Source organism: Drosophila eugracilis, unplaced genomic scaffold, assembly GCF_018153835.1.
Source record: "Drosophila eugracilis isolate 14026-0451.02 unplaced genomic scaffold, ASM1815383v1 contig_415, whole genome shotgun sequence".
Taxonomy (NCBI): Eukaryota; Metazoa; Arthropoda; class Insecta; order Diptera; family Drosophilidae; genus Drosophila; species Drosophila eugracilis.
In genome coordinates this window covers 384,657-405,956 of record NW_024573278.1, presented here as the reverse complement: position 1 = coordinate 405,956, position 21,300 = coordinate 384,657, and the positions used below count along the sequence as shown (strand labels likewise).

The following is a 21,300-nucleotide window of genomic DNA, read 5'->3' as shown; positions in this document are numbered from 1 at the left end:
GGAATGCCAGAGGCTGTGGCTGCGCGGACTCATCCCGCAGCAATTAAAACTGACGCGACACACTCGATTCCCTGATTTCTTAAACGAGCCCAATGGAAACACATATAAATACGGCTGGACTTTGGCTCAGACCCAGACCCAGACCCAGATCCAGACCCTGGGACCCAGACCCAGAGCCAGGGCCAGAGCCATCGACAGAGTCCAAGAGACCAAAAGACCAATGGCCAGCCCAACGTTGTTGACTTTTCATTGTCAATTAAAATCAAATAAATTTATTTGCTGCTTGACATTCGCCTTGCCACAGTCCCCTTGTGGGCACTTTCGATCCGCTGTTTTTGTTTGGCATGCAAGTGCATTGAGCTGATTGCACTAACTTAGGAGGAGAGATGATATTCCCAAAATCTCGGATCACTTGGCTTTTCCCTGGTTTGCAACCGATTCCATGGCTTTCTTAACTGTTTCGGGATCTCCTAGGAATTTAAGAGAGGCCAAGGGCTTGAGATTCTCATCCAGTTCATAGACAAAGGGGATGCCGGTGGGCAGGTTAAGACCCATGATGTCCTTATCGGAGATGCATTCCAAGTGCTTGACCACACCACGTAGGCTGTTGCCATGGGCGGCGACCAGCACACGCTTTCCCTCCTTGATTTGTGGCACGATTACCTCTTCCCAGTAGGGCAAAGTACGTTCGATGGTCAGCTTTAGGGACTCCGCTTTGGGGAACTCTTCTGGCTTAAGTTGGTCCTTGTAACGCGGATCCTCGACTATGCAGGCGTAGTAGTCATGATCCTTCTCCATGGGCGGAGGCGGAGTGTCAAAGCTGCGGCGCCAAATCTGAACCTTATCCTCGCCGAACTTCTTGGCGGTCTCGGCCTTGTTCAGTCCTGTCAGTCCGCCGTAGTGGCGTTCATTGAGCCGCCAGGAGAAGCACACCGGGATCTTCTTGTGCTCGCTGGACAACAGGAGGGCCGTGAGTGTATCTTGGGCTCTGGACAGCAACGAGGTGTGGGCCACATCGAACTCCATTTTGGCGTTTTTAAGGGCAGTGCCGGCTGCACAGGCTTCCTGTTGGCCCTTCTCCGAGAGCTTGGCATCGAACCATCCACAGAAAAGGTTCTTCTGGTTCCATTCGGACTCTCCATGTCGAACCATTACGATCTTGTATTTTCCCTGTTTTCCGCCGGAGGATGACTTTGAGTACTGGCAACAGGCGTCGATGTTTGCCAGGCGACTGAGAATTTGGCCACACCACGAATTCCTGGCCAGAGCCAACATTTTAGGGCACTACAAATTTTGATGTTGAAGAAATTTCTAAGTTGTTGTCATTTCGAAAAATTTTGATGTGAATGCCGAAATGTGTTTTTGATGACAAGTTCTAACACGCATTCTAGTTGGTCTATAACTTAGACTAAAAGGTATATTTATAAATACCATTACAAAGACAGTGGTTACTTTTACTAAGACTTAGTTCCTAAGTTGAATTTCTATCATTGGTTGGTTAGAAATCTTAATAGTAGTGTTGTCCATGAATTGAAGGTCTTCATAAAGAAACTTGGTACTCAGCTTATAGTTTCGTAATATTTTAGCCAGAGTCAGCTTTGCAGACATCAATGAAAGCTTCCAAGCTGAATAAAAAAGAATATTAAAATTAAATTATAATAACATAGAAAATGTTTACTAACCTAAACAAGTTTTCTTTCCCTTGGAAAAAGGCAAATATGCATAGGGATGCCGCTCTCTCTTACTTTCAGGCAGAAAGTTGGCGGGATTAAAGTCATTAGCCCGTGGTCCCCAGACATCCTTATTGCGATGAGTGTGAAAAACATCCAACATCAGGGTTACACCTTTGGGAATGTGATATCCATTCGAAAGCTCAATATCCTGGTCTGTTTGCCTTATCAAGAGGGGAACTGCAGGTATCAAGCGCAACGTTTCATGCAACACCTGATCCAAGTACACCAATTTCTCCAAGTCATCATTGCTGACTTCAAATTCTCCTTCTGTGGCAAACACTTCTTTAAGCTCCTCATAAACTTTATCCTGGATTTTTGGGAACATTGCTAGGAGAATAAGGACATTATTGGCCGTTATGGATAAAGTATCCGAAGCAGCAAAGATTATATTTGAAAATTCTCCCATTACGTCGTCATAAGAAAGGCTGCCATTCCTAACAAGATCAAGAATACGATCGATTAAGGCTGGTTCCGTGCTATCTTCTACATTGCCATTTAGCTTTTTGTCAATAATCTAAAAAATATATTGTTTTAAGTGGGTATTTAACACTTTACTCAGCTATTAATACGTCTTTGATAACGGCGTATGCCTGGGATGTGGCCTAGAGTCTTTTGCTCTCATACCAACTCAGCTTTCCAATATGCTTGTTCCTGAGCCAAGGCATCACTACTCCTAGAGGTATCAGGCCATTAAGGCTGTGATATAAAAACAAGTTGTTCTAGTTAGTTTTTATGATTGGAATAGTCTTACGCCTTGTAGTTCCTCAACAGATTGCCGTTGTTGTAGTTAGCTTCTTTCCTAACATCACTTCCCATTGTTATCTCTAAATTCACAGAGGTAAGAAGTTAAGCAGTATTTTAATAATTTATATACTTACGAGCTGCTATTTTAAATGACCAAGTACTAAGCTCTGGCAGCAAGTTTTTCTCCCCTTGACCAACAAAGCTACGAAGTAAAGTCACCAGGGAATTCGATTCATGGTTCAAAATAGGAACGAAACTTAGAATAGCATTATTCTTAAATGATGGAGCCAGAAGTTTCCGTCGTTCTTGCCAATGTGGATCTAAATTAATTATTGAGTTTTCCCTTTAAAAAGTTCTTAGTATTTTGAAGTTACCCTTTAAAGTCAAAAGCCCCAAACCCAGGCAGGATGAGATGGCTTTATCCACAACCGAGCTTCTATTGGTGCAATGGGGAGACATTAAAATGTCCTCAAGGATCTTTGGCTCACAGGTTACCAAAACTGGGGTTAATCCAATCCAAGTCATTCCAGTTTTTCCGAACCTCTCGAAAAACAAAGTTCGTGTTCCTATATTACCTGGTGATCAGAACTCTTTGTATGTTCTTGTTAGGGTATATCAGAAGTCTAGTACTTACGTTTTAGGAGAATGTAATCAGCGGCAAGTCCAATAAAAGGAAGCCCCATTGGCCCGGGCACCTTCATCATCATAAGATAGAACCTACGTCGACTCCATAAGAAATATATCCACAAAAGTAAAGCCAAGCCCTTAAGAAATTGACAAGTCAGCATTTCAACCAGTTTTCTTCACTGTTTGCAATCTTGTTGAGCGACTAAGTTAAATCTGGGAGATTTGGCAGATTCTGAGCAGCTTTATATAGAGAACAAAATGTATCACATTTAATTGCAATTACCTTAATTTAATTTAACCTTCGTTAATTGTGTGGAGATCAAAGGTCAAAAGGCTTACGATAGAAACATTTTTTAATTTTATACCCGTTACTCGTTGAGTAAAAGGCTGTTTTGAATATATAATATGTACATGAGGTATAATATAATATATTCTTGATCAGGATCAATAGCCGAGCCGATTTAGCTATGTCCCTCTGTCCGTATGAATGCTGAGATCTCAGGAACTATAAAAGATACAAATCTGGGATTAAGTTGGATTAGGTGTCAAATAGTCTCCTATAAAGGGCCTTAGCATGCGACAAGTTTAATTCAGCGTCTTGTTAAGACGCGCTCCCAACAGATGCAAGTTGGTAAGTCTTAAGTATATATATTCTTGAGATGGCAGCGCATCTTAAGGTGGCGTTTTTCCGCCGAAATCTTAAAAAGCAATCGATATTTAGCGCATGAAATATTTTTCAAAAATCTTTCGCGCCAAATTAGTTCGCAATTTATTAAGAAATTTTTTCGCAATTTATTAAGAAATTTATGGTCAGCGACGTCACCTTCACATTATAAAAATGTTTTTTTCTGACAAAAAGTTAAAATTATAAAAATTTATAAATTATTAACTTGCTCCCTTTCTAGAGGCAAAATAATTATTTTAAAATCGGCTTAGAAAGTAAAGGGTAAAAGGGTATAAAGGGTAAATTTGTATATTAAAATGAAAAGTATAAGTTGTTACTCTTAATTTGTTTATTATTATATATTATAAAAAACAAAAGAGATTTAATTTTAGATGCATTTAAATTAGCTAAATATCCTTATCTCGTCGATGAAATTCTAGTCGTGGATGTACGGCCAGCTTCATGCCCATGTTGTCAACGTAAACCAGATCCTCATAACGAAAAGATGTGGATGTTTTATAGTTCCTAAGTACTTTGGCTAAAGCGAGTTTCGATGACATCAATGCATATTTCCAGCCTATAAAATAAATGTATAAATTAAAAACTTATTTCGAACATAATATGTTGACAAATATTAAGCTAACCTATGCAATTCCTTCTGCCCTTTGAGAAGGGTATAAAAGCGTAGGGATGCCTTTCGCTGATGTTCTCTTTCAGAAAGTTGTCTGGATTGAAAGTGTTTGCCTCTGATCCCCAGAAGTCCTTGTTCCGGTGGGTGTTGAATATGTCAACACCCATAACAACTCCTTTAGGAATAAGAAGACCATTTGAAAGGCGAAAGTCCTGGGATGTTTCTCTCGGGATAAAAGGAATAGATGGTATCAATCGCATCGTCTCGTTTAGCACTCGATCCAAATATTCACAGTTCTGGAGATCATCTTCGGTCACTTCAAAGTCACCGTTCGTTGGGAAGACGGTCTTAAGTTCCTCAAATGCCATATCCTGGTAATTGGGGAACATGGCCATCAGAATAAGACAGTGCCAAACTGTTAGAGCAGTTGTCTCAAAAGAAGCTAAAACCATAACACTGCACTCGCTCTTCACATCTTCGTAGCTTATGTCTCCATTTCGAAATAGTTCTATGGCTCGGTTAATCACTTTATTTGAGCTTTGGGTGTAATTCTTTTTCAAGTCACTCTCATTCATTCTCTTTTGTATAACCTAATTTGGAAATATTTTATTTTATTGGCCACTTCTTGATTAAGTTTCTCTACTCACGTTTTTAATTGTTTTGTCTATAATAAAGGCGGCATCTATTCTCTTTCTTTCATAACCGCAAAGTTTGGAAATAGTTTTGTTCTGAACCAAAGGCATTAAGGATTTGACAGTAATCAGAGACACAACTCTGTGAAATTATATCAGTATTAGAGAAAAAAGGAATATCTTTTAAGATTTACTTACGTTTCGTAGCTCTTCCATTAGCTTGTCGTTTTTAAAGTTCTCATCTTCTTCAATATCAGAGCCCAAAGTGGTCTCTGTAAGAATAAATTATTAAGATATTATTAATTTAAAGATTCTTACAAAGTTTGATTCAATATACGCACTAATGGATACTCCAAAAGACCATCGAAGTATATCTGAGTACATATCCCTTTCACCCTGACCGACAAAAGTATCGATTAAGCTAAGTAATGCATTCGTCTCATCACTGAAAACTGGTATAAAACTCAACAAGATACTTTGCTTGAATGCGGGGTTCATTTGCTTTCGGCGGGGATTCCATTGAGGCTCTACATAAAAATAATAAATAATTAAAATAACTTAGTATAAAATTAAACCTAACAAAATACCTCGCAAAGACAAAAGTCCCTCTCCAACACATTTTTCTATGGCATTAACAGGATACATGGCCTTGTTGATGCACTCAAAAGATATCAGGATATCCTTTACGACATTAGGATCCCTAGTAATCAAAAATGGAATCGGACCCACCCAGCATAACATAGTTGAGCCATATTTATGAAAATTGTTAGTTCTCCAACTCATTTTACCTGCAGTTAATGACAAAATTAGTTTAAATTAATACATCCTAAGTTGGTCATAAAACTTACGTTTATTGATAATATACTCAGCAGCCACCCCGAGCAGAGGAAGTCCCTTTGGTCCGGGCAACTGCATCATAAGCTTGTAAAAACTGCGTCGCCTCCAAAGGAATAGAACACACAAAAGTATCGCCGCGAAAATGAGAAAGTACATTGCCAGCATCGTACAAAAAACTTGTGAGGCTTATCAGCGTTTGACAAACGTTATACATATATCAGTTTGAGGCTGCATTTTGTTGGGCTTAGATCAAGATTTTTAAGGGGTAACGATCCCCTAATTGAAAGGGGAATATATTAATGGCTAACCCCACTTTTATTGCTGTTTAGCCCCAGACTTGCCAAATAACGCTGCTAAGCTAAGAAAGTGACCGTAAAATTTTAATTATAGGCAGTGGTTCAACTTTGTAAGGCGTTGATATAGCTTGTAAAATATAATGTATGTAAATATAAAGTTTATTTTATATGAAAATACAACAGATTTAAACTTTTGTAAATACGTTATATTAGAACGCGAATTTCAAATGATTTCTAAGTTCTTCTTTGAAAGACTAGACGTGGTACCTGAGCCAACTTCATGACCAAGTTGTCAACAAAGTCCAGGTCTTCATAGCGAAAGGAAGTGCTTACTTCGAAGTTTCTAAGTATCTTGACTAAAGCCAACTTAGAAGATAGCGTTCCATATCGCCAGCCTGAGGAATATAAAATGAAATTAAAATAAATATAATTACTTATTAAAAACAAACTTACCTATGCAATTTCGCTTACCCCTCGAAAAGGGAATATAAGCAAAGGGATGTTTTTCGCCAATATTTTCCGGTATAAAGTTGTCAGGATTAAAGTTATCTGCTTCTGGACCCCAGTGATCAGGGTTGCGATGGGCGCTGAATATGTCGATGACAATCAAGACTCCTTTGGGGATGACCACTCCATTCGATAACCGAAAATCCTCGCTTGGCTCCCTAACCGAGATCGGAACGGAAGGTATCAATCGCAAGGTTTCATTCAAAACGCGATCTAAGTAAGGAACTTTTTGCAGATCCTCGTAGGTTACTTCAAAGTCTCCAACCATCGGGAATATATCCTTAATTTCCTTAAAGACAATATTCTGGCATTCGGGAAACATGGCCAGTAGAACCAGGGTATGGTATACCGTATGAGCAGTAGTCTCGAAGGCAGCAACAATCAAGGAGCCACATTCAGATTTCAGCTCTTCGAAAGGCATTTCGCCAATTCGAAAAAGTTCAATTCCTCTTTCAATAATAATTTTCATCTCAGATTCCGGATTACTTTCTGGATGAGATCTCATTTTTTTGTCAAGGATCTGAAAGGATAAGGTTAAGCATTTTCCTATGGACAGTAGTAACTCACATTGTCCATTGTTTTAGATATCGTAGAAACAGCCCTCTCTCTACGTTTCTCAAAACCAAACAGCTTTGATACAATTTTATTTCGGAGAATCGGAAGTAAAATATAGAGTGAGGTAATATGTACTAACCTGTAAAGAGTAAAATATTTATAGTGCAAAAGTATACCAACTTAGGGACCTCTTACGACTGATAGCTCTTCAATATTGTATCGTTTTCGAAATTTTCTTCTTCCTTTACATCGGTTCCCACAGTGGTTTCTAAGTTCAAAAACTGGTACAACCCAATCCAATAATTATAATATCGGTTTTACTTACGGAAGGAAATTCTGAAAGACCATTTAATTATCTCTGGGAGGACGTCAATTTCGCCCTTTCCAACATAGGAGTTCAATAAGTTCACCAGAGCTCTGCTTTCATCATTAAAAATAGGAAAGAAGCTGAGCAGAACATTTTGCTTAAATGCCGGATTCATCTGCTTGCGACGCTCCATCCACGGTGCTCCTGAAAGATTTCCAATAATTTCGAGTAATTAGAGTTACATATAGTAATCTTCAGTACCTTGTAAAGTCAACAATCCGAGTCCCATACTTAGAGCCATGGCATTGGCTGAATGCTCATTCCTATTTAAGCATACTGATGACAGGAGGACTTCCCTGGCGACATTTGGATCCCGTGTCATAACAACCGGTGTGAAGCCCATCCAGGTCAAAAAGGTTGAGCCATACTTGTTCATGAACGGGGTTCGTTTTTTCATTTTACCTATCAATGAATAACTATTACTATTATTTACTAATTGATAATCGAACTTACCTCTAAGAAACAATATATTTTGTATAACAACCCCGATAATTGGGAGTCCCATGGTTCCTGAAGGCTTTAGTAACATCGTATATAACTTTCGCCGATTCCACAGAAAACGAATCCATAAAATTAGACACACTGCGATTAATATTTTCCCGAACATCATTATAGCCAAGCTATGTGCTTCTGAACAAAGTCAGACGATAAATATATCGTGGGTTTGTACTCCAATTTGGTGAGTTTTTATATTCTGATGTTCTCAAAATTTAAGTGGGAACCTATTTATGGCTATAACCTTAGGTGCCTAACCATTAACTTTAATAACCATTTAGCTTGTGCTTCTTCATAAAAATTACGACTAACTGGCTCAGAAGAACAATTTTTATAATATTTTAATATTTCCTGAATTTAATTTATATTTATATATTATTATTTATTAAGTTGAGCCTCTTAAACTCAGTACCTTTTAACAGCATATTAGTCCCCCATCAAGAGATATTCTAGAGTTAAAATCTAAAATATTCTGATATAGTTTTTTTTATAACAAATAATGTTGATAATTGTTTTTGCTTTAGGTCCTTCGATGAAATTCTAAAGAAGGCGGTTGCGACAGCTCCATTCCCACATTGTCACAGAAATCGAGGTCCTCGTATCGGAAAGACGTGGTGACTTTGTAGTTTCTAAGTATCTTGGATAAAGCAAGCTTAGAAGACATCAAACCATATTTCCAACCTTAAAAAAACAATAAAATATTTTATTAATGTAATTAAAAAGCAAAAAACAGACCCACCTATACAATTTCTTCTTCCCTTTGAGAATGGAATATAGGCGTATGGATGCCTTTCGCGAATATTGTCCGGCAGGAAGTTATCTGGGTTGAACTGGCCTGCGTTGGGACCCCAATGATCCACGTTGCGATGGATGTTGAATATATCGATGCCAATTGTGACTCCTTTGGGAATGACTACTCCACTGGACAGCCGGAAGTCCTGCGTCGGTTCCCGCGGAGAAATCGGCACGGATGGTATCAATCGCAAGGTCTCACTCAACACTCGCTCCAGGTAGACCATTTTTTGGAGATCATCGTAGGTGACATCGAAGTCACCGGTCGTTGGGAAGAGGTCTTTGAGCTCTTCATAAACCGTTTCCTGGTACTCGGGGAACATGGCTAGCAGAGTGAGGGTATGGTAGACCGTAAGACCAGTTGTCTCGAAGGCAGCGGCCACCATGGCAGCACATTCACCTCTCACCAGTTCAAAAGGAATCTCTCCATTGCGATGGAGTTCAATTGCCTTATTGATTACGGAGCTACTATCACCGATTTCTGGCTTTATATTTAACTTCTTGTGGATGATCTAAAGCGAGCAAGTATTAAAGGTACTATCTTTCTAAGAACAGACTAAACTCACCTTGTCTACCATAGTGATAATTTTATTTGCGGCCTCTACTTTTTTGTGTTCAAATCCGAACAGCGTTGAAACTATTTTGTTGTGAGTAAAAGGTAAAATAACATTCATGGTGAACATATGCAAGAGCCTAAAAATGTAGAAAATATTGTGTTTAGTAGACAAAAAGGGTGAATGTTAGTTATTCTCTTACGTCTCATAACTCCTCAAAATTGAATCGTTCTTAAAGGCTTCTTCTTGCTTCACATCAGATCCCACTGTTGTTTCTGCAGAGATATTTAAAGATATATCCAAAAGATATATGAGTAATATAAATCACTTCACTTACGAGTGGCTATTCTAAACGACCATCTGACTATATCCGATCTGACCAGCTTTTCTCCCTGACCAACATATGAGTCCAGGAAGGACACCAATGCCTTTGTCTCGGCATTGAAAATGGGAAGGAAGCTCAGCAGGGTATTGTGCTTGAATGTGGGATTAAGCTGCTTGCGACGTTCAGCCCACTTGTGACCTATAACAATACCATTATAATATATAAAAATATTACTGCATTTTCTTTACCTTGTAGGGTTAGCAAGCCATCTCCTCCAGCACCGGCAAATGGAATGGTGAACTGCGAACTCCTATTGAGGCAATCCGAGGACATAAGTACTTCCTCGGCAATCTTGGGATCCCGTGTTATGATAAACGGCATTGGGCCTACCCAAGTCAGACATGTAGAGCCATACCTGTCCATATAATTGGTTCGTATTTTAATTTTACCTGCGGCCAAAGAAGTTTTTATTATTCCACTGCTAATGTTACTTTGAGTACCAAGATTTACGTTTAAAGAGCACGAAGTAATCCAATGCCATGCCCAAAATTGGAAGACCCATTGGTCCTGGTAGCTCCAGTAGCAGCTTATAGTATCTTCGTCGATTCCATAAGAAGTATATCCAACAAAAGACTCCAACGGTCAAAAGAAAATGAAATGTAATCATAGTTAGTGTTCTATTCTCAACCTGGGAGAACAAACAGCCTGAAGTAGTTTTAAACACTGAGTTGGCTCTGAGGTTTTGGCACAGGTTTTTATAGAAAAGTGTAAGTTATAGCTTGTAGTCTACAAGTGCTTCTGTGTTTAGTTTAATAAGTATTATCATGTACCTAATAAAAAATGTAAGCTGACCTTTAACTACCCAAAACAGTGTTAGACTTTGCTCGTTTGGTAGGCATTTAAAAAAAGATTCTGATTGGGTTAAAAGCGAGACGTCTAAAGGTAAGTAAGGCATTTTGTGGTTAGCTTACTTCCGGATTTTAAGAGTGTAGACTCCCCCTTCCATCGAATAAAAAGGTAACTTGGTGCTCTCTCAATCGCCATGCGATCCATCATCCGCATTGGGTGAAAAAGCAATTAAGCCCGAATCAAGCGTCAACCGCTTACGAGTCTAAGGCGAAGCTTACCGGGCTAAGCCCAACAACAACAGCAACAATGTACAAATCTATAGACAAGAAGCTGCTAGACCGCAACAGGTAAATCACTATCGAAGTGCGCACGGGGCAATTAAAGTCACGAAAAATGTCAGCCTCCTTTAAGACTCCTTTGGGGATGACCACTCCATTCGATTGCCGAAAATCCTCTTTTGGCTCCCTAACCGAGATCGGAACGGAAGGTATCAATCGCAAGGTTTCATTCAAAACGCGATCTAAGTAAGGAACTTTTTGCAGATCCTCGTAGGTTACTTCAAAATCTCCAACCATCGGGAATATATCCTTAATTTCCTTAAAGACAATAAAAGAAGTAAAATATAGAGTGAGGTAATATGTACTAACCTGTAAAGAGTAAAATATTTATAGTGCAAAAGTATACCAACTTAGGGACCTCTTACGACTGATAGCTCTTCAATATTGTATCGTTTTCGAAATTTTCTTCTTCCTTTACATCGGTTCCCACAGTGGTTTCTAAGTTCAAAAACTGGTACAACCCAATCCAATAATTATGATATCGGTTTTACTTACGGAAGGAAATTCTGAAAGACCATTTAATTATCTCTGGGAGGACGTCAATTTCACCCTTTCCAACATAGGAGTTCAATAAGTTCACCAGAGCTCTGCTTTCATCATTAAAAATAGGAAAGAAGCTGAGCAGAACATTTTGCTTAAATGCCGGATTCATCTGCTTGCGACGCTCCATCCACGGTGCTCCTGAAAGATTTCCAATAATTTCGAGTAATTAGAGTTACATATAGTAATCTTCAGTACCTTGTAAAGTCAACAATCCGAGTCCCATACTTAGAGCCATGGCATTGGCTGAATGCTCATTCCTATTTAAGCATACTGATGACAGGAGGACTTCCCTGGCGACATTTGGATCCCGTGTCATAACAACCGGTGTGAAGCCCATCCAGGTCAAAAAGGTTGAGCCATACTTGTTCATGAACGGGGTTCGTTTTTTCATTTTACCTATCAATGAATAACTATTATTATTATTTACTAATTGATAATCGAACTTACCTCTAAGAAACAATATATTTTGTATAACAACCCCGATAATTGGGAGTCCCATGGTTCCTGAAGGCTTTAGTAACATCGTATATAACTTTCGCCGATTCCACAGAAAGCGAATCCATAAAATTAGACACACTGCGATTAATATTTTCCCGAACATAATTATAGCCAAGCTATGTGCTTCTGAACAAAGTCAGACGATAAATATATCGTGGGTTTGTACTCCAATTTGGTGAGTTTTTATATTCCGATGTTCTCAAAATTTAAGTGGGAACCTATTTATGGCTATAACCTCAAGTGCCTAATTGCTTTGATAACCATTTACCTTGTGCTCCTTCATAAAAATTACGACTAACAACGACAGAAGAACAATTTTTATAATATTTTAATATTTCCTGAATTTAATTTATATTTATATATTATTATTTATTAAGTTGAGCCTCTTAAACTCAGTACCTTTTAACAGCATATTAGTCCCCCATCAAGAGATATTCTAGAGTTAAATTCTAAAATATTCTGATATAGTTTTTTTTTATAACAAATAATGTTGATAATTGTATTTGCCTTAGGTCCTTCGATGAAATTCTAAAGAAGGCGGTTGCGCCAGCTCCATTCCCACATTGTCACAGAAATCGAGGTCCTCGTATCGGAAAGACGTGGTGACTTTGTAGTTTCTAAGTATCTTGGATAAAGCAAGCTTAGAAGACATCAAACCATATTTCCAACCTTAAAAAAACAATAAAATATTTTATAAATGTAATTAAAAAGCAAAAAACAGACCCACCTATACAATTTCTTCTTCCCTTTGAGAATGGAATATAGGCGTATGGATGTCTTTCGCGAATATTGTCCGGCAGGAAGTTATCTGGGTTGAACTGGCCTGCGTTGGGACCCCAATGATCCACGTTGCGATGGATGTTGAATATATCGATGCCAATTGTGACTCCTTTGGGAATGACTACTCCACTGGACAGCCGGAAGTCCTGCGTCGGTTCCCGCGGAGAAATCGGCACGGATGGTATCAATCGCAAGGTCTCACTCAACACTCGCTCCAGGTAGACCATTTTTTGGAGATCATCGTAGGTGACATCGAAGTCACCGGTCGTTGGGAAGAGGTCTTTGAGCTCTTCATAAACCGTTTCCTGGTACTCGGGGAACATGGCTAGCAGTGTGAGGGTATGGTAGACCGTAAGACCAGTTGTCTCGAAGGCAGCGACCACCATGGCACCACATTCACCTCTCACCAGTTCAAAAGGAATCTCTCCATTGCGATGGAGTTCAATTGCCTTATTGATTACGGAGCTACTATCACCGATTTCTGGCTTTATATTTAACTTCTTGTGGATGATCTAAAACGAGCAAGAATTAAAGGTACTATCTTTCTAAGAACAGACTAAACTCACCTTGTCTACCAGAGCGATAATTTTATTTGCGGCCTCTATTTTTTTGTGTTCAAATCCGAACAGCGTGGAAACTATTTTGTTGTGAGTAAAAGGTAACATAACATTCATGGTGATCATATGCATGAGCCTAAAAATGTATAAAATATTGTGTTTAGTAGACAAAAAGGGTGAAAGTTAGTTATTCTCTTACGTCTCATAACTCCTCAAAATTGAATCGTTCTTAAAGGCTTCTTCTTGCTTCACATCAGATCCCACTGTTGTTTCTGCAGAGATATTTAAAGATATATCCAAAAGATATATGAGTAACATAAATCACTTTACTTACGAGTGGCTATTCTAAACGACCATCTGACTATATCCGATCTGACCAGCTTTTCTCCCTGACCAACATATGAGTCCAGGAAGGACACCAATGCCTTTGTCTCGGCATTGAAAATGGGAAGGAAGCTCAGCAGGGTATTGTGCTTGAATGTGGGATTAAGCTGCTTGCGACGTTCAGCCCACTTGTGACCTATAACAATACCATTATAATATTTAAAAATATTACTGCATTTTCTTTACCTTGTAGGGTTAGCAAGCCATCTCCTCCAGCACCGGCAAATGGAATGGTGAACTGCGAACTCCTATTGAGGCAATCCGAGGACATAAGTACTTCCTCGGCAATCTTGGGATCCCGTGTTATGATAAACGGCATTGGCCCTACCCAAGTCAGGCATGTAGAGCCATACCTGTCCATATAATTGGTTCGTATTTTAATTTTACCTGCGACCAAAGAAGTTTTTATTATTCCACTGCTAATGTTACTTTGAGTACCAAGATTTACGTTTAAAGAGCACGAAGTAATCCAATGCCATGCCCAAAATTGGAAGACCCATTGGTCCTGGTAGCTCCAGTAGCAGCTTATAGTATCTTCGTCGATTCCATAAGAAGTATATCCAACAAAAGACTCCAACGGTCAAAAGAAAATCAAATGTAATCATAGTTAGTGTTCTATTCTCAACCTGGGAGAACAAACAGCCTGAAGTAGTTCTAAACACTGATTTGGCTCTGAGGTTTTGGCACAGGTTTTTATAGAAAAGTGTAAGTTAAAGACTACAAGTACAAGTGCTTCTGTGGTCAGTTTAATAAGTATTATGATGTACTTAATAAAAAGTGTAAGCTCACCTTGAACTACCCAAAACAGTGTTAGACTTTGCTCGTTTGGTAGGCATTTAAAAAAAGATTCTGATTGGGTCAAAAGCGAGACGTCTAAAGGTAAGTGAGGCATTTTGTGGTTAGCTTACTTCCGGATTTTAAGAGTGTAGACTCCCCCTTCCTTCAAATAAAAAGGTAACTTGGTGCTCTCTCAATCGCCATGCGATCCATCATCCGCATTGGGTGAAAAAGCAATTAAGCCCGAATCAAGCGTCAACCGCTTACGAGTCTAAGGCGAAGCTTACCTGGCTAAGCCCAACAACAACAGCAACAATGTACAAATCTATAGACAAGAAGCTGCTAGACCGCAACAGGTAAATCACTATCGAAGTGCGCACGGGGCAATTAAAGTCACGAAAAATGTCAGCGGCGATAAATTATTTTTTAAGTGCGTTCCCCGAAAAGTTGTCAAAATGTGTTAGAAAACTTTTCACCGCAAGCTGGGAGGCAAAGTCGATGCGTGGTGTTCCAAGGTGGTGGTGTCTCAAGGTGTGGCAGGCTGCCCACCAACATGGACTAGGCACACGCAAGCAGGCATGTTGGGGTATATGGGCATCCAGACTCTTTGGGTCTTGGAGGAGACGTCTGATAGCCGCGCGATAAGCAACATTACCGTACAATTTTCAATTAACACGCCGGGGAAACTATCGAAGGGGGCGCGGTGATAAATTCCACCAAGACTCGACCCTGGCGCTTGCAGGCACAAACTGTTCGTCGCCGAAGCCCCAACAAATTGTCTAATCTAATGCCCAGCTTGGTACCCAAAGGAGGCTTGGAGGAGGATATAGTCGGAGTCCAAGTCCCCCAGCACCAGGCCGGGTCGGAACTGATCTATGGTAGCCGTTAGTGTCGTCGGCAGTGAAAAGTTGTCGACCTGCACTGGCGAAATATAGCAAAATAGTAAATGCAAAATAAAAAGAAAAGGGGGAAAATCCAGGCAAATAATCGACAAACGTCCAACAAGCCAACTGACCGTGGTAGACAATTTATCATCCCGACTTGGGCTTCGGTTTCGCCTCCAGTCCGGTGGCCGTAAAAGCTTCTTTATGGCTGCTTCTGTGCTCTGGACCCTGGGCCACAAATTCTCCTTCACAGCCGGGATAGAAGCCTCTAGCCTGGCACAAATCTTTAATTTTATGTTTTAGCTCCACTTTGCCCGCTCGAAATGACATGTTTTCATTTTCGTTTGGGTTCTTGCCGCTGTTTTATGGCTCCTCGAATGATTTACATGCATGAGTTTGAAGGCTGTGGCAGATATTTTTGGGAATCACTAAGGTTCTAAGTCGAAACAAGATGATATGATGTATGTGATTATGGTGTATAAATTCTTTCTTAATTTAAAAACACATGTTAAAAATGTATTCATGTAAAATGAAAGCTCATTGTCTGAACATAAAAATTGTTTATGGTTTTTATTGCAGCAGAAATCTGCACACTTTTGATGTTTTGGATTTTTGATGTTTTGGATCATTTTACATGATTTTATTCTATCTGAACAATCCAGACCTACCAAGCTGATATAAAATTTGCAAAGTTTTAGTCACTTTTTTTAAGGTTGTTAAATTCTACATAAATATCAAATTTTCAATTTGGAACATTAGTTGTATATTGGACAAAAGATACCTAAAGTATTACATTTTTTTAATACTTCTCAGGTCATAGTTTACTACCAACCGAGTACAAGACAACTTTCAATGCACTTTCGACTTGCATCCTCGAACCCAATCAACTTTTCAATTTTCCTTAAGCAAACAAATGAAAACGCAGAAAGTGTCTTACCATTTTTCCTATTAGACGCGGCGCTTTCATCATTTTCAGAAGGCGCGTGAGTGGTTCAAAGGTGGCCCAAATGACATCCGTACATTGCCAGTGGCTGGCCCAAAATAATGCTGCCTCACCACTGGAAACTCCATGAAGCCGTGGCTACTGCACAGCTGCAGATGCAACTGCATAGCCCCCAATCGAGATGAAGATGCATCTGGTGAAGCACACACGTCCGCTGGCCATGAACTTTGCTCGCCTAACCCCTTCCTGCCATTGAATGTTGAATTTTCGGATTGGACCTGCGGCAATTTGAGCACCTGGCGGGGCTCATATGTGCACTTTCAGAGATCATTTTCCATTTTCCACATGCGCTGCGAATCGAAGACCATTTGCGTAAATTGAAAATGAAGCGGAAAAAGGATTCAGACACCTGCAAAATTATAACACACAAAGTTGGACTACCTAAGTAATGGCAGAGAAATTAAAGTCTGCATGCATCATAACCGCTCCCATGGAATCCTCTTCGAGATGTTTTGTGGGTGTGTGAAATAGGGCTAAGCTCTGACTATTTGGGATGCGTGCGGGTTCAAGCTTTAACTTCCGAGTTCTCTACCCACATGGACGACGTGGACGTGGACATGCATGCGATTTCATTTTGATAATAATGGCAGAGCCAAATAATTATAATGATCGTGATCACAATCACCGATGGGAGATGACTAAGCAATTTACCGTTTTCTAAGCCGGGTATAGATTTCTGAGGCCAGACCCCGGGCACATCTTCAATGAAATTTCAGGTCAATTGTCTTGCGGCGGGGCTGCGTTTGGGTGTTTGTGTCTTGCGGTCTGGGATCCGAACTCCAAACCCGAACCTGAGACTGGGACCCAGAACCAGAACCAGACTTCGACCACAGCCAGTTCTTGCCCAGTTCAATTGGCTTTTTTTCCAGCTATTTTTTGTTTTTCGTATTTTCGTGCTTGCGGATTCTCCGACATCTAGACATTAGGCCTCCTCCTCCTCGCAGCCTCCCAAACTCCAGCGTTTCCAGAAGACCTGCCTGCCTGCGTAGGCGCTTTCACAGATTAATTGAAGTCATAAGCAATTGTAAACTTATCGCTTTTCGGTCTGCCGATCCATCCACCAACTGGATAATTCTATAATATTTTCTCTGCGGTTTCTTCATCTCGCATCGCTCGCCTGCCTTTATCGATTTGCAGGTTTTTTTTTCTGTTCTTCTGTTGGGAAATTGTTGGTGGTGTTGGCGTTTGGTTAATTTGTTGCTATATTTGATTGTGGCACACTTTGCGCAATTATTTGATTGCGTTTCTATTAAGTCCCGATACAGTTCAAGAGGTCAACAATCAGAAGCCACTCCATTGGCTGCGTTTATTTCGCTCGGTTTCGAGGTTAGGTTCTTGTTATCAGCAATGGCAGGGATTTCTTTATTGTTTTTCATAAATTATTTTAAGTTAAAATATGTTTAATAAAATAGAAAAATTAACATTAAAAAAGCTTAAAGCTTATGTATTTAGTATCTCTATTTTTTCAGATTTTTCTATTAATTAGATTTAGTTAATAAACACAAAATAGTTTGAAATTTATGTTCATGTTATTTTTGTTAAATTCTTTGGAACGACTTCGATTTTAAACTCCTATATAAGGTTGAGTAATATCACTTTCGACCCAATCCCGTAAATTAGACACTTGGCAGCTATTACCCATACGCCGAGCCAGCCAGCGATTCCGCCGAACAATGGCAATAATAAAGTTTGGGATGCAGCCCATCCGTGACAATGGAGGAAGCGCCAAAGGCAGCAGCAATTACGGAGCGCGTCGGGACGAAAAGGACCAGAAAGGATAAAAGCCGGATGTTCAAATATGGGTAATAAATGCGGCAAGCCAAGATGATACACTTATCCGCCGCCATACGCACCCACATGATGAGTTAAAAGGCAAATGCTAATGGAAATATGACAAGGAAGCCGCGCTCCATCCTTCAGGCAACCATACATGATAGCCATATATGCAAATGGCATGCTGAATGTATGAGAAGGATGTGCGCCATGTGAATTTCGTGGTTACGGAAGCTGTGCGGCAGTTAAACATGGCGTCTTGCGATTTTATTGCCGCCTCAAAAGTTTGCTTACGCTTTGTGGCATAAATGAGTACACACCCCACGCCACTCTGCCCGTAGGATGTGGCAAGGAGGCAAGGCGAATTGAAATTCATGGAGCAAACGCGAAGGCAAACGCCCAATTTCGGAGCTTGGAGCGTGCCTAAAGCGTTAATCTGAATCAGAGTACATATGGGCTTAGAATGTGGCTATAACCCCATTCCAAAGTCTAACATATGTTTGCTTGTTCACTCGTGTTTTGCCATCTAAATTGCAGACAAACAATTAAAATGTTTATGCGACTCAAATTGAAAATTAATTGCTGGTTTCCCGGCTGCTCCTTCTGCGGTTTTAATTAATTTTTTTGTTTGCCAAAAATTACGCATGTATGTAAATTAAGGAAATCTTGGAAAGTCAGTCAGCTGAAGATTTCTCTCAGCTTGAGATGGTGGAGAAAATCATTAGTAGATTGATAAATGGATTTTCCCCGCAAATTTGACAAATTTGCTAATCAAACAGAATGCTGGCAGAACATCTTTCACTCTGGTCTCTGGACTCTGCCGTTCGACAGTTGAAAGGTGTTTTTAATTACTCCGAGTAGTTGACAAAGGAACAATTAAGGTTCAACTGGGACAGCTCTGGGAGCTGAGAATAGCATTTAGCCGAATGGAAAAGTGCAAATATTGTCAGAGTCTTCAGGAGGAATCGTAAAGAAGAAGGGTGAGTGTGAGAGAGTGAATGTAACCCACACAGGACCAGAACATCATTAGTGCCCCCAAGGACAGAAGGCAGGGGATGCTCGACTTTTTGTCCTTCAAAGTGAAACTCAAAGACGAAGTCGCTTTCGGGCCTTGTATTTAAGAAAATTGACATTTCTGGCAAACGAAAACGCAAACGGCTGGCGCAATGCAAACAGAAAATGCCACGGCGAAGAAGCCAGAGAGATTTTCTAAAACTAAAATAATTTGCTAATATTTGCACAGCAACGGCGCAAAGTTGAGACACACTCTGCGCCACATCATTAATTATTTCGGGCGCAAGCTGCGAGGTTTCTTGGCAGCGGATGAAGCTCGGATTGGTCTTGCCTTCAAAAGATTGTTAATTGATAGAAATTTTCGTTGTGGAATTTCGCAATCTTACATTTTCCACTGCCCGTCGATTTCTATATTAGTTTAACGGGAATGCTGAACGTTACTAGTTTTTATTGATTGATGGAGGTTGGAGGCTGTGGAAGCATGACAGGGACTCTGGAATGCAAATGGTGAAGGCGTTGAAGTATTAATCTGTGTTCTAAATGGGGAATAAAATTGTAAAAATAAGATTAATATGTACGATCCATAAATTTTAGGTGCTTTTTAAAAATTGGAAGTACTTATATTACTTTCTTAAGTTTTTCTTTATATCAAAATTTTTAATATTTGCGTATTTACCTTTATTGAGTTCAATTTGAGTTTCAGTAAAACATTTTGGAAATGGATAAATATTAATAATAATAATAATATTAATTTTCTAATACTAATTTTCCAATTAAATTCCTAAATTTCTATTTATTAAAAATAATATTATTTTTATAGAGTATTATTTAAAAATTTATTTGTTTAAATTTAATTTAAGAATCCTCAAAAAATTCCCTTTTGGATCTGTAGCCATAAATTCCACCCGTAGTTTCCATAAACTGCTATAACATTCTGTTAACTAACAGACAGCTCTTTCTGTTAGATAAGCCAACTGGAAAACTACCCACTGAATAAGAAGCATTCTTAACGAAACTCATTTCCACTCAGAAAGAGAAATCACTCAACTCATGGCCCCGCCCCTTTGTTGGTTTTGAGAGCGGAGCAGAGCTCTTTTTTATTTGTTAATCAAATACTGGGCTCCCCGAACTCCCCCTTCCAATTTGCCACCGTTTGAGCGAGATGCAAGATAAGGTTTCCGGGGGCGATTGAGGTTGGAGAGGGAGCTGTGTGAAAATTGGAAAATTTGTAAAGGAAAGCGGCGAAACAAGAGAATTTCCCAGTTGGCGACCACAAAGGCAGCAGTAAAGTGGAGCGCACGCGGCATCCAAACAGCATCGATGTCTTCTCTCGGATACGACTGAATTTTCCACTTTTAAACGCTCCTCTCGAATATATATATATACACATAGTGCGGCTTATCTGGCCGATTTCTTGGTCGCTTATCACTGTTTGGATTGTTAATTTTTAGTGATGCTCGATTCGTTTTGGTCGCTACAAAATATTTATTATTTTTCCGGGAATCCTTATCAGCAGAGCGTAGCACAAAAAATTGACAATAATGTATAGTTGAGAACAAATCTGTAGAGTGACCTAATAGAGAATGAGATAATCCTGAAACTGAGTTTGATTTCGATTTAGAAATTTAAAATCTTTTTATTTTTAGCTTGCCCCCGAAACCCCTAATCGTCGCAATTAATAAATGGCTGTTTTGCCAATAAAGTAACGAACCTCTCACCCTTCTTACCCTTTAAACCCGAGATCCTTGAACTCGACCAGCCAAGATGCTGCCTCATCAAAGGATGCTTAGTTCCCCTTTTTCTCAACGACATCTTTTTGGGTGAAAAATACCCGAAAAAATTAATTTCTTTTAAAGAGTTCTTCAAAGGCAAACAACAAAAAGAAAAGGTTAAGGAGAGGGTAAAAAATGGGTAAGGGGATGATGCTGCGGAGGGCGATCTTCGAGGGATCAAAGATGCTCGTCCTTTTAGCGCTGACTCCTTTCAAAAGGGAGGAGGAAAATCAAGAAGTGTGTTCACTTTTCTCCTTTTTTAGGGTAAAATTTTGAACTTTCTTTATTAATTGCTGCTGACATGGGGCGGGGTTCAGAGGTGACAAGCGGTTTCGGTCCAGTTAAACAACTGAACTTCTGGCATCTGAT

General features: G+C 39.6%; 6 protein-coding genes across 6 annotated transcripts; all 6 read right to left on the bottom strand.

Annotated features, from left to right (window-relative positions):
- Nucleotides 1-221: 221 nt before the first annotated feature.
- On the bottom strand, nt 222-1,359 carry LOC108111724 (phosphoglycerate mutase 2). Its single transcript, XM_017221277.2, has one exon. It carries the CDS (start codon nt 1,273-1,275, stop codon nt 409-411), a length of 867 nt encoding a protein of 288 aa, XP_017076766.2. The 5' UTR covers nt 1,276-1,359; the 3' UTR covers nt 222-408.
- A 105-nt stretch (nt 1,360-1,464) lies between these two features.
- On the bottom strand, nt 1,465-3,265 carry LOC108111705 (probable cytochrome P450 313a5). The gene is given in 7 exon segments (XM_017221254.2): nt 1,465-1,625; nt 1,683-2,247; nt 2,303-2,429; nt 2,485-2,557; nt 2,612-2,797; nt 2,852-3,052; nt 3,112-3,265. Coding segments are annotated over 7 exon segments (1,467 nt in total).
- An 859-nt stretch (nt 3,266-4,124) lies between these two features.
- LOC121530227 (probable cytochrome P450 313a3) lies at nt 4,125-5,946 on the bottom strand. Its single transcript, XM_041818951.1, is given in 8 exon segments — nt 4,125-4,345; nt 4,413-4,989; nt 5,047-5,173; nt 5,230-5,243; nt 5,245-5,303; nt 5,373-5,558; nt 5,619-5,819; nt 5,880-5,946. Coding segments are annotated over 8 exon segments (1,401 nt in total). The 3' UTR covers nt 4,125-4,175.
- A 452-nt stretch (nt 5,947-6,398) lies between these two features.
- LOC108111706 (probable cytochrome P450 313a2) lies at nt 6,399-8,203 on the bottom strand. Its single transcript, XM_041818934.1, has 7 exons — nt 8,047-8,203; nt 7,795-7,995; nt 7,552-7,737; nt 7,422-7,494; nt 7,239-7,365; nt 6,618-7,191; nt 6,399-6,559 (listed from the first exon to the last, which is right to left on the bottom strand). The coding sequence occupies exons 1-7, from the start codon at nt 8,201-8,203 to the stop codon at nt 6,399-6,401; spliced, it is 1,479 nt and encodes a 492-aa protein (XP_041674868.1).
- A 319-nt stretch (nt 8,204-8,522) lies between these two features.
- Nucleotides 8,523-10,464, bottom strand: LOC121530224 (probable cytochrome P450 313a3). The gene is made up of 7 exons (XM_041818933.1): nt 10,270-10,464; nt 10,008-10,208; nt 9,772-9,957; nt 9,637-9,709; nt 9,447-9,573; nt 8,828-9,392; nt 8,523-8,769 (listed from the first exon to the last, which is right to left on the bottom strand). Exons 1-7 carry the CDS (start codon nt 10,424-10,426, stop codon nt 8,609-8,611), a joined length of 1,470 nt encoding a protein of 489 aa, XP_041674867.1. The 5' UTR covers nt 10,427-10,464; the 3' UTR covers nt 8,523-8,608.
- A 1,965-nt stretch (nt 10,465-12,429) lies between these two features.
- LOC108111732 (probable cytochrome P450 313a3) lies at nt 12,430-14,313 on the bottom strand. Its single transcript, XM_017221286.2, has 7 exons — nt 14,157-14,313; nt 13,895-14,095; nt 13,659-13,844; nt 13,524-13,596; nt 13,334-13,460; nt 12,715-13,279; nt 12,430-12,656 (listed from the first exon to the last, which is right to left on the bottom strand). Exons 1-7 carry the CDS (start codon nt 14,311-14,313, stop codon nt 12,496-12,498), a joined length of 1,470 nt encoding a protein of 489 aa, XP_017076775.2. The 3' UTR covers nt 12,430-12,495.
- Between the last annotated feature and the right edge of the window lie 6,987 nt (nt 14,314-21,300).

Excerpts from the sequence above, each read along its gene's own strand:
- LOC108111706 (XM_041818934.1), bottom strand. The coding sequence starts at position 8,203 with ATGATGTTCGGGAAAATATTAATCGCAGTGTGTCTAATTTTATGGATT. Across the intron at positions 7,366-7,421 it reads ATATTGAAGAGCTATCAGTC|GTTAGTACATATTACCTCAC; the intron begins GTAAGAGGTCCC and ends TACTCTTTACAG. Across the intron at positions 6,560-6,617 it reads GGGTAAGCGAAATTGCATAG|GCTGGCGATATGGAACGCTA; the intron begins GTAAGTTTGTTT and ends TATATTCCTCAG.
- LOC121530224 (XM_041818933.1), bottom strand. The coding sequence starts at position 10,426 with ATGATTACATTTCATTTTCTTTTGACCGTTGGAGTCTTTTGTTGGATA. Across the intron at positions 9,574-9,636 it reads ATTTTGAGGAGTTATGAGAC|GCTCTTGCATATGTTCACCA; the intron begins GTAAGAGAATAA and ends CTACATTTTTAG. Across the intron at positions 9,393-9,446 it reads TTATCACTATGGTAGACAAG|ATCATCCACAAGAAGTTAAA; the intron begins GTGAGTTTAGTC and ends TGCTCGCTTTAG.
- LOC108111724 (XM_017221277.2), bottom strand. The coding sequence starts at position 1,275 with ATGTTGGCTCTGGCCAGGAATTCGTGGTGTGGCCAAATTCTCAGTCGC.
- LOC108111732 (XM_017221286.2), bottom strand. The coding sequence starts at position 14,313 with ATGATTACATTTGATTTTCTTTTGACCGTTGGAGTCTTTTGTTGGATA. Across the intron at positions 13,845-13,894 it reads TGGCTTGCTAACCCTACAAG|GTCACAAGTGGGCTGAACGT; the intron begins GTAAAGAAAATG and ends GTATTGTTATAG. Across the intron at positions 13,597-13,658 it reads GTCGTTTAGAATAGCCACTC|AAACAACAGTGGGATCTGAT; the intron begins GTAAGTAAAGTG and ends ATATCTCTGCAG.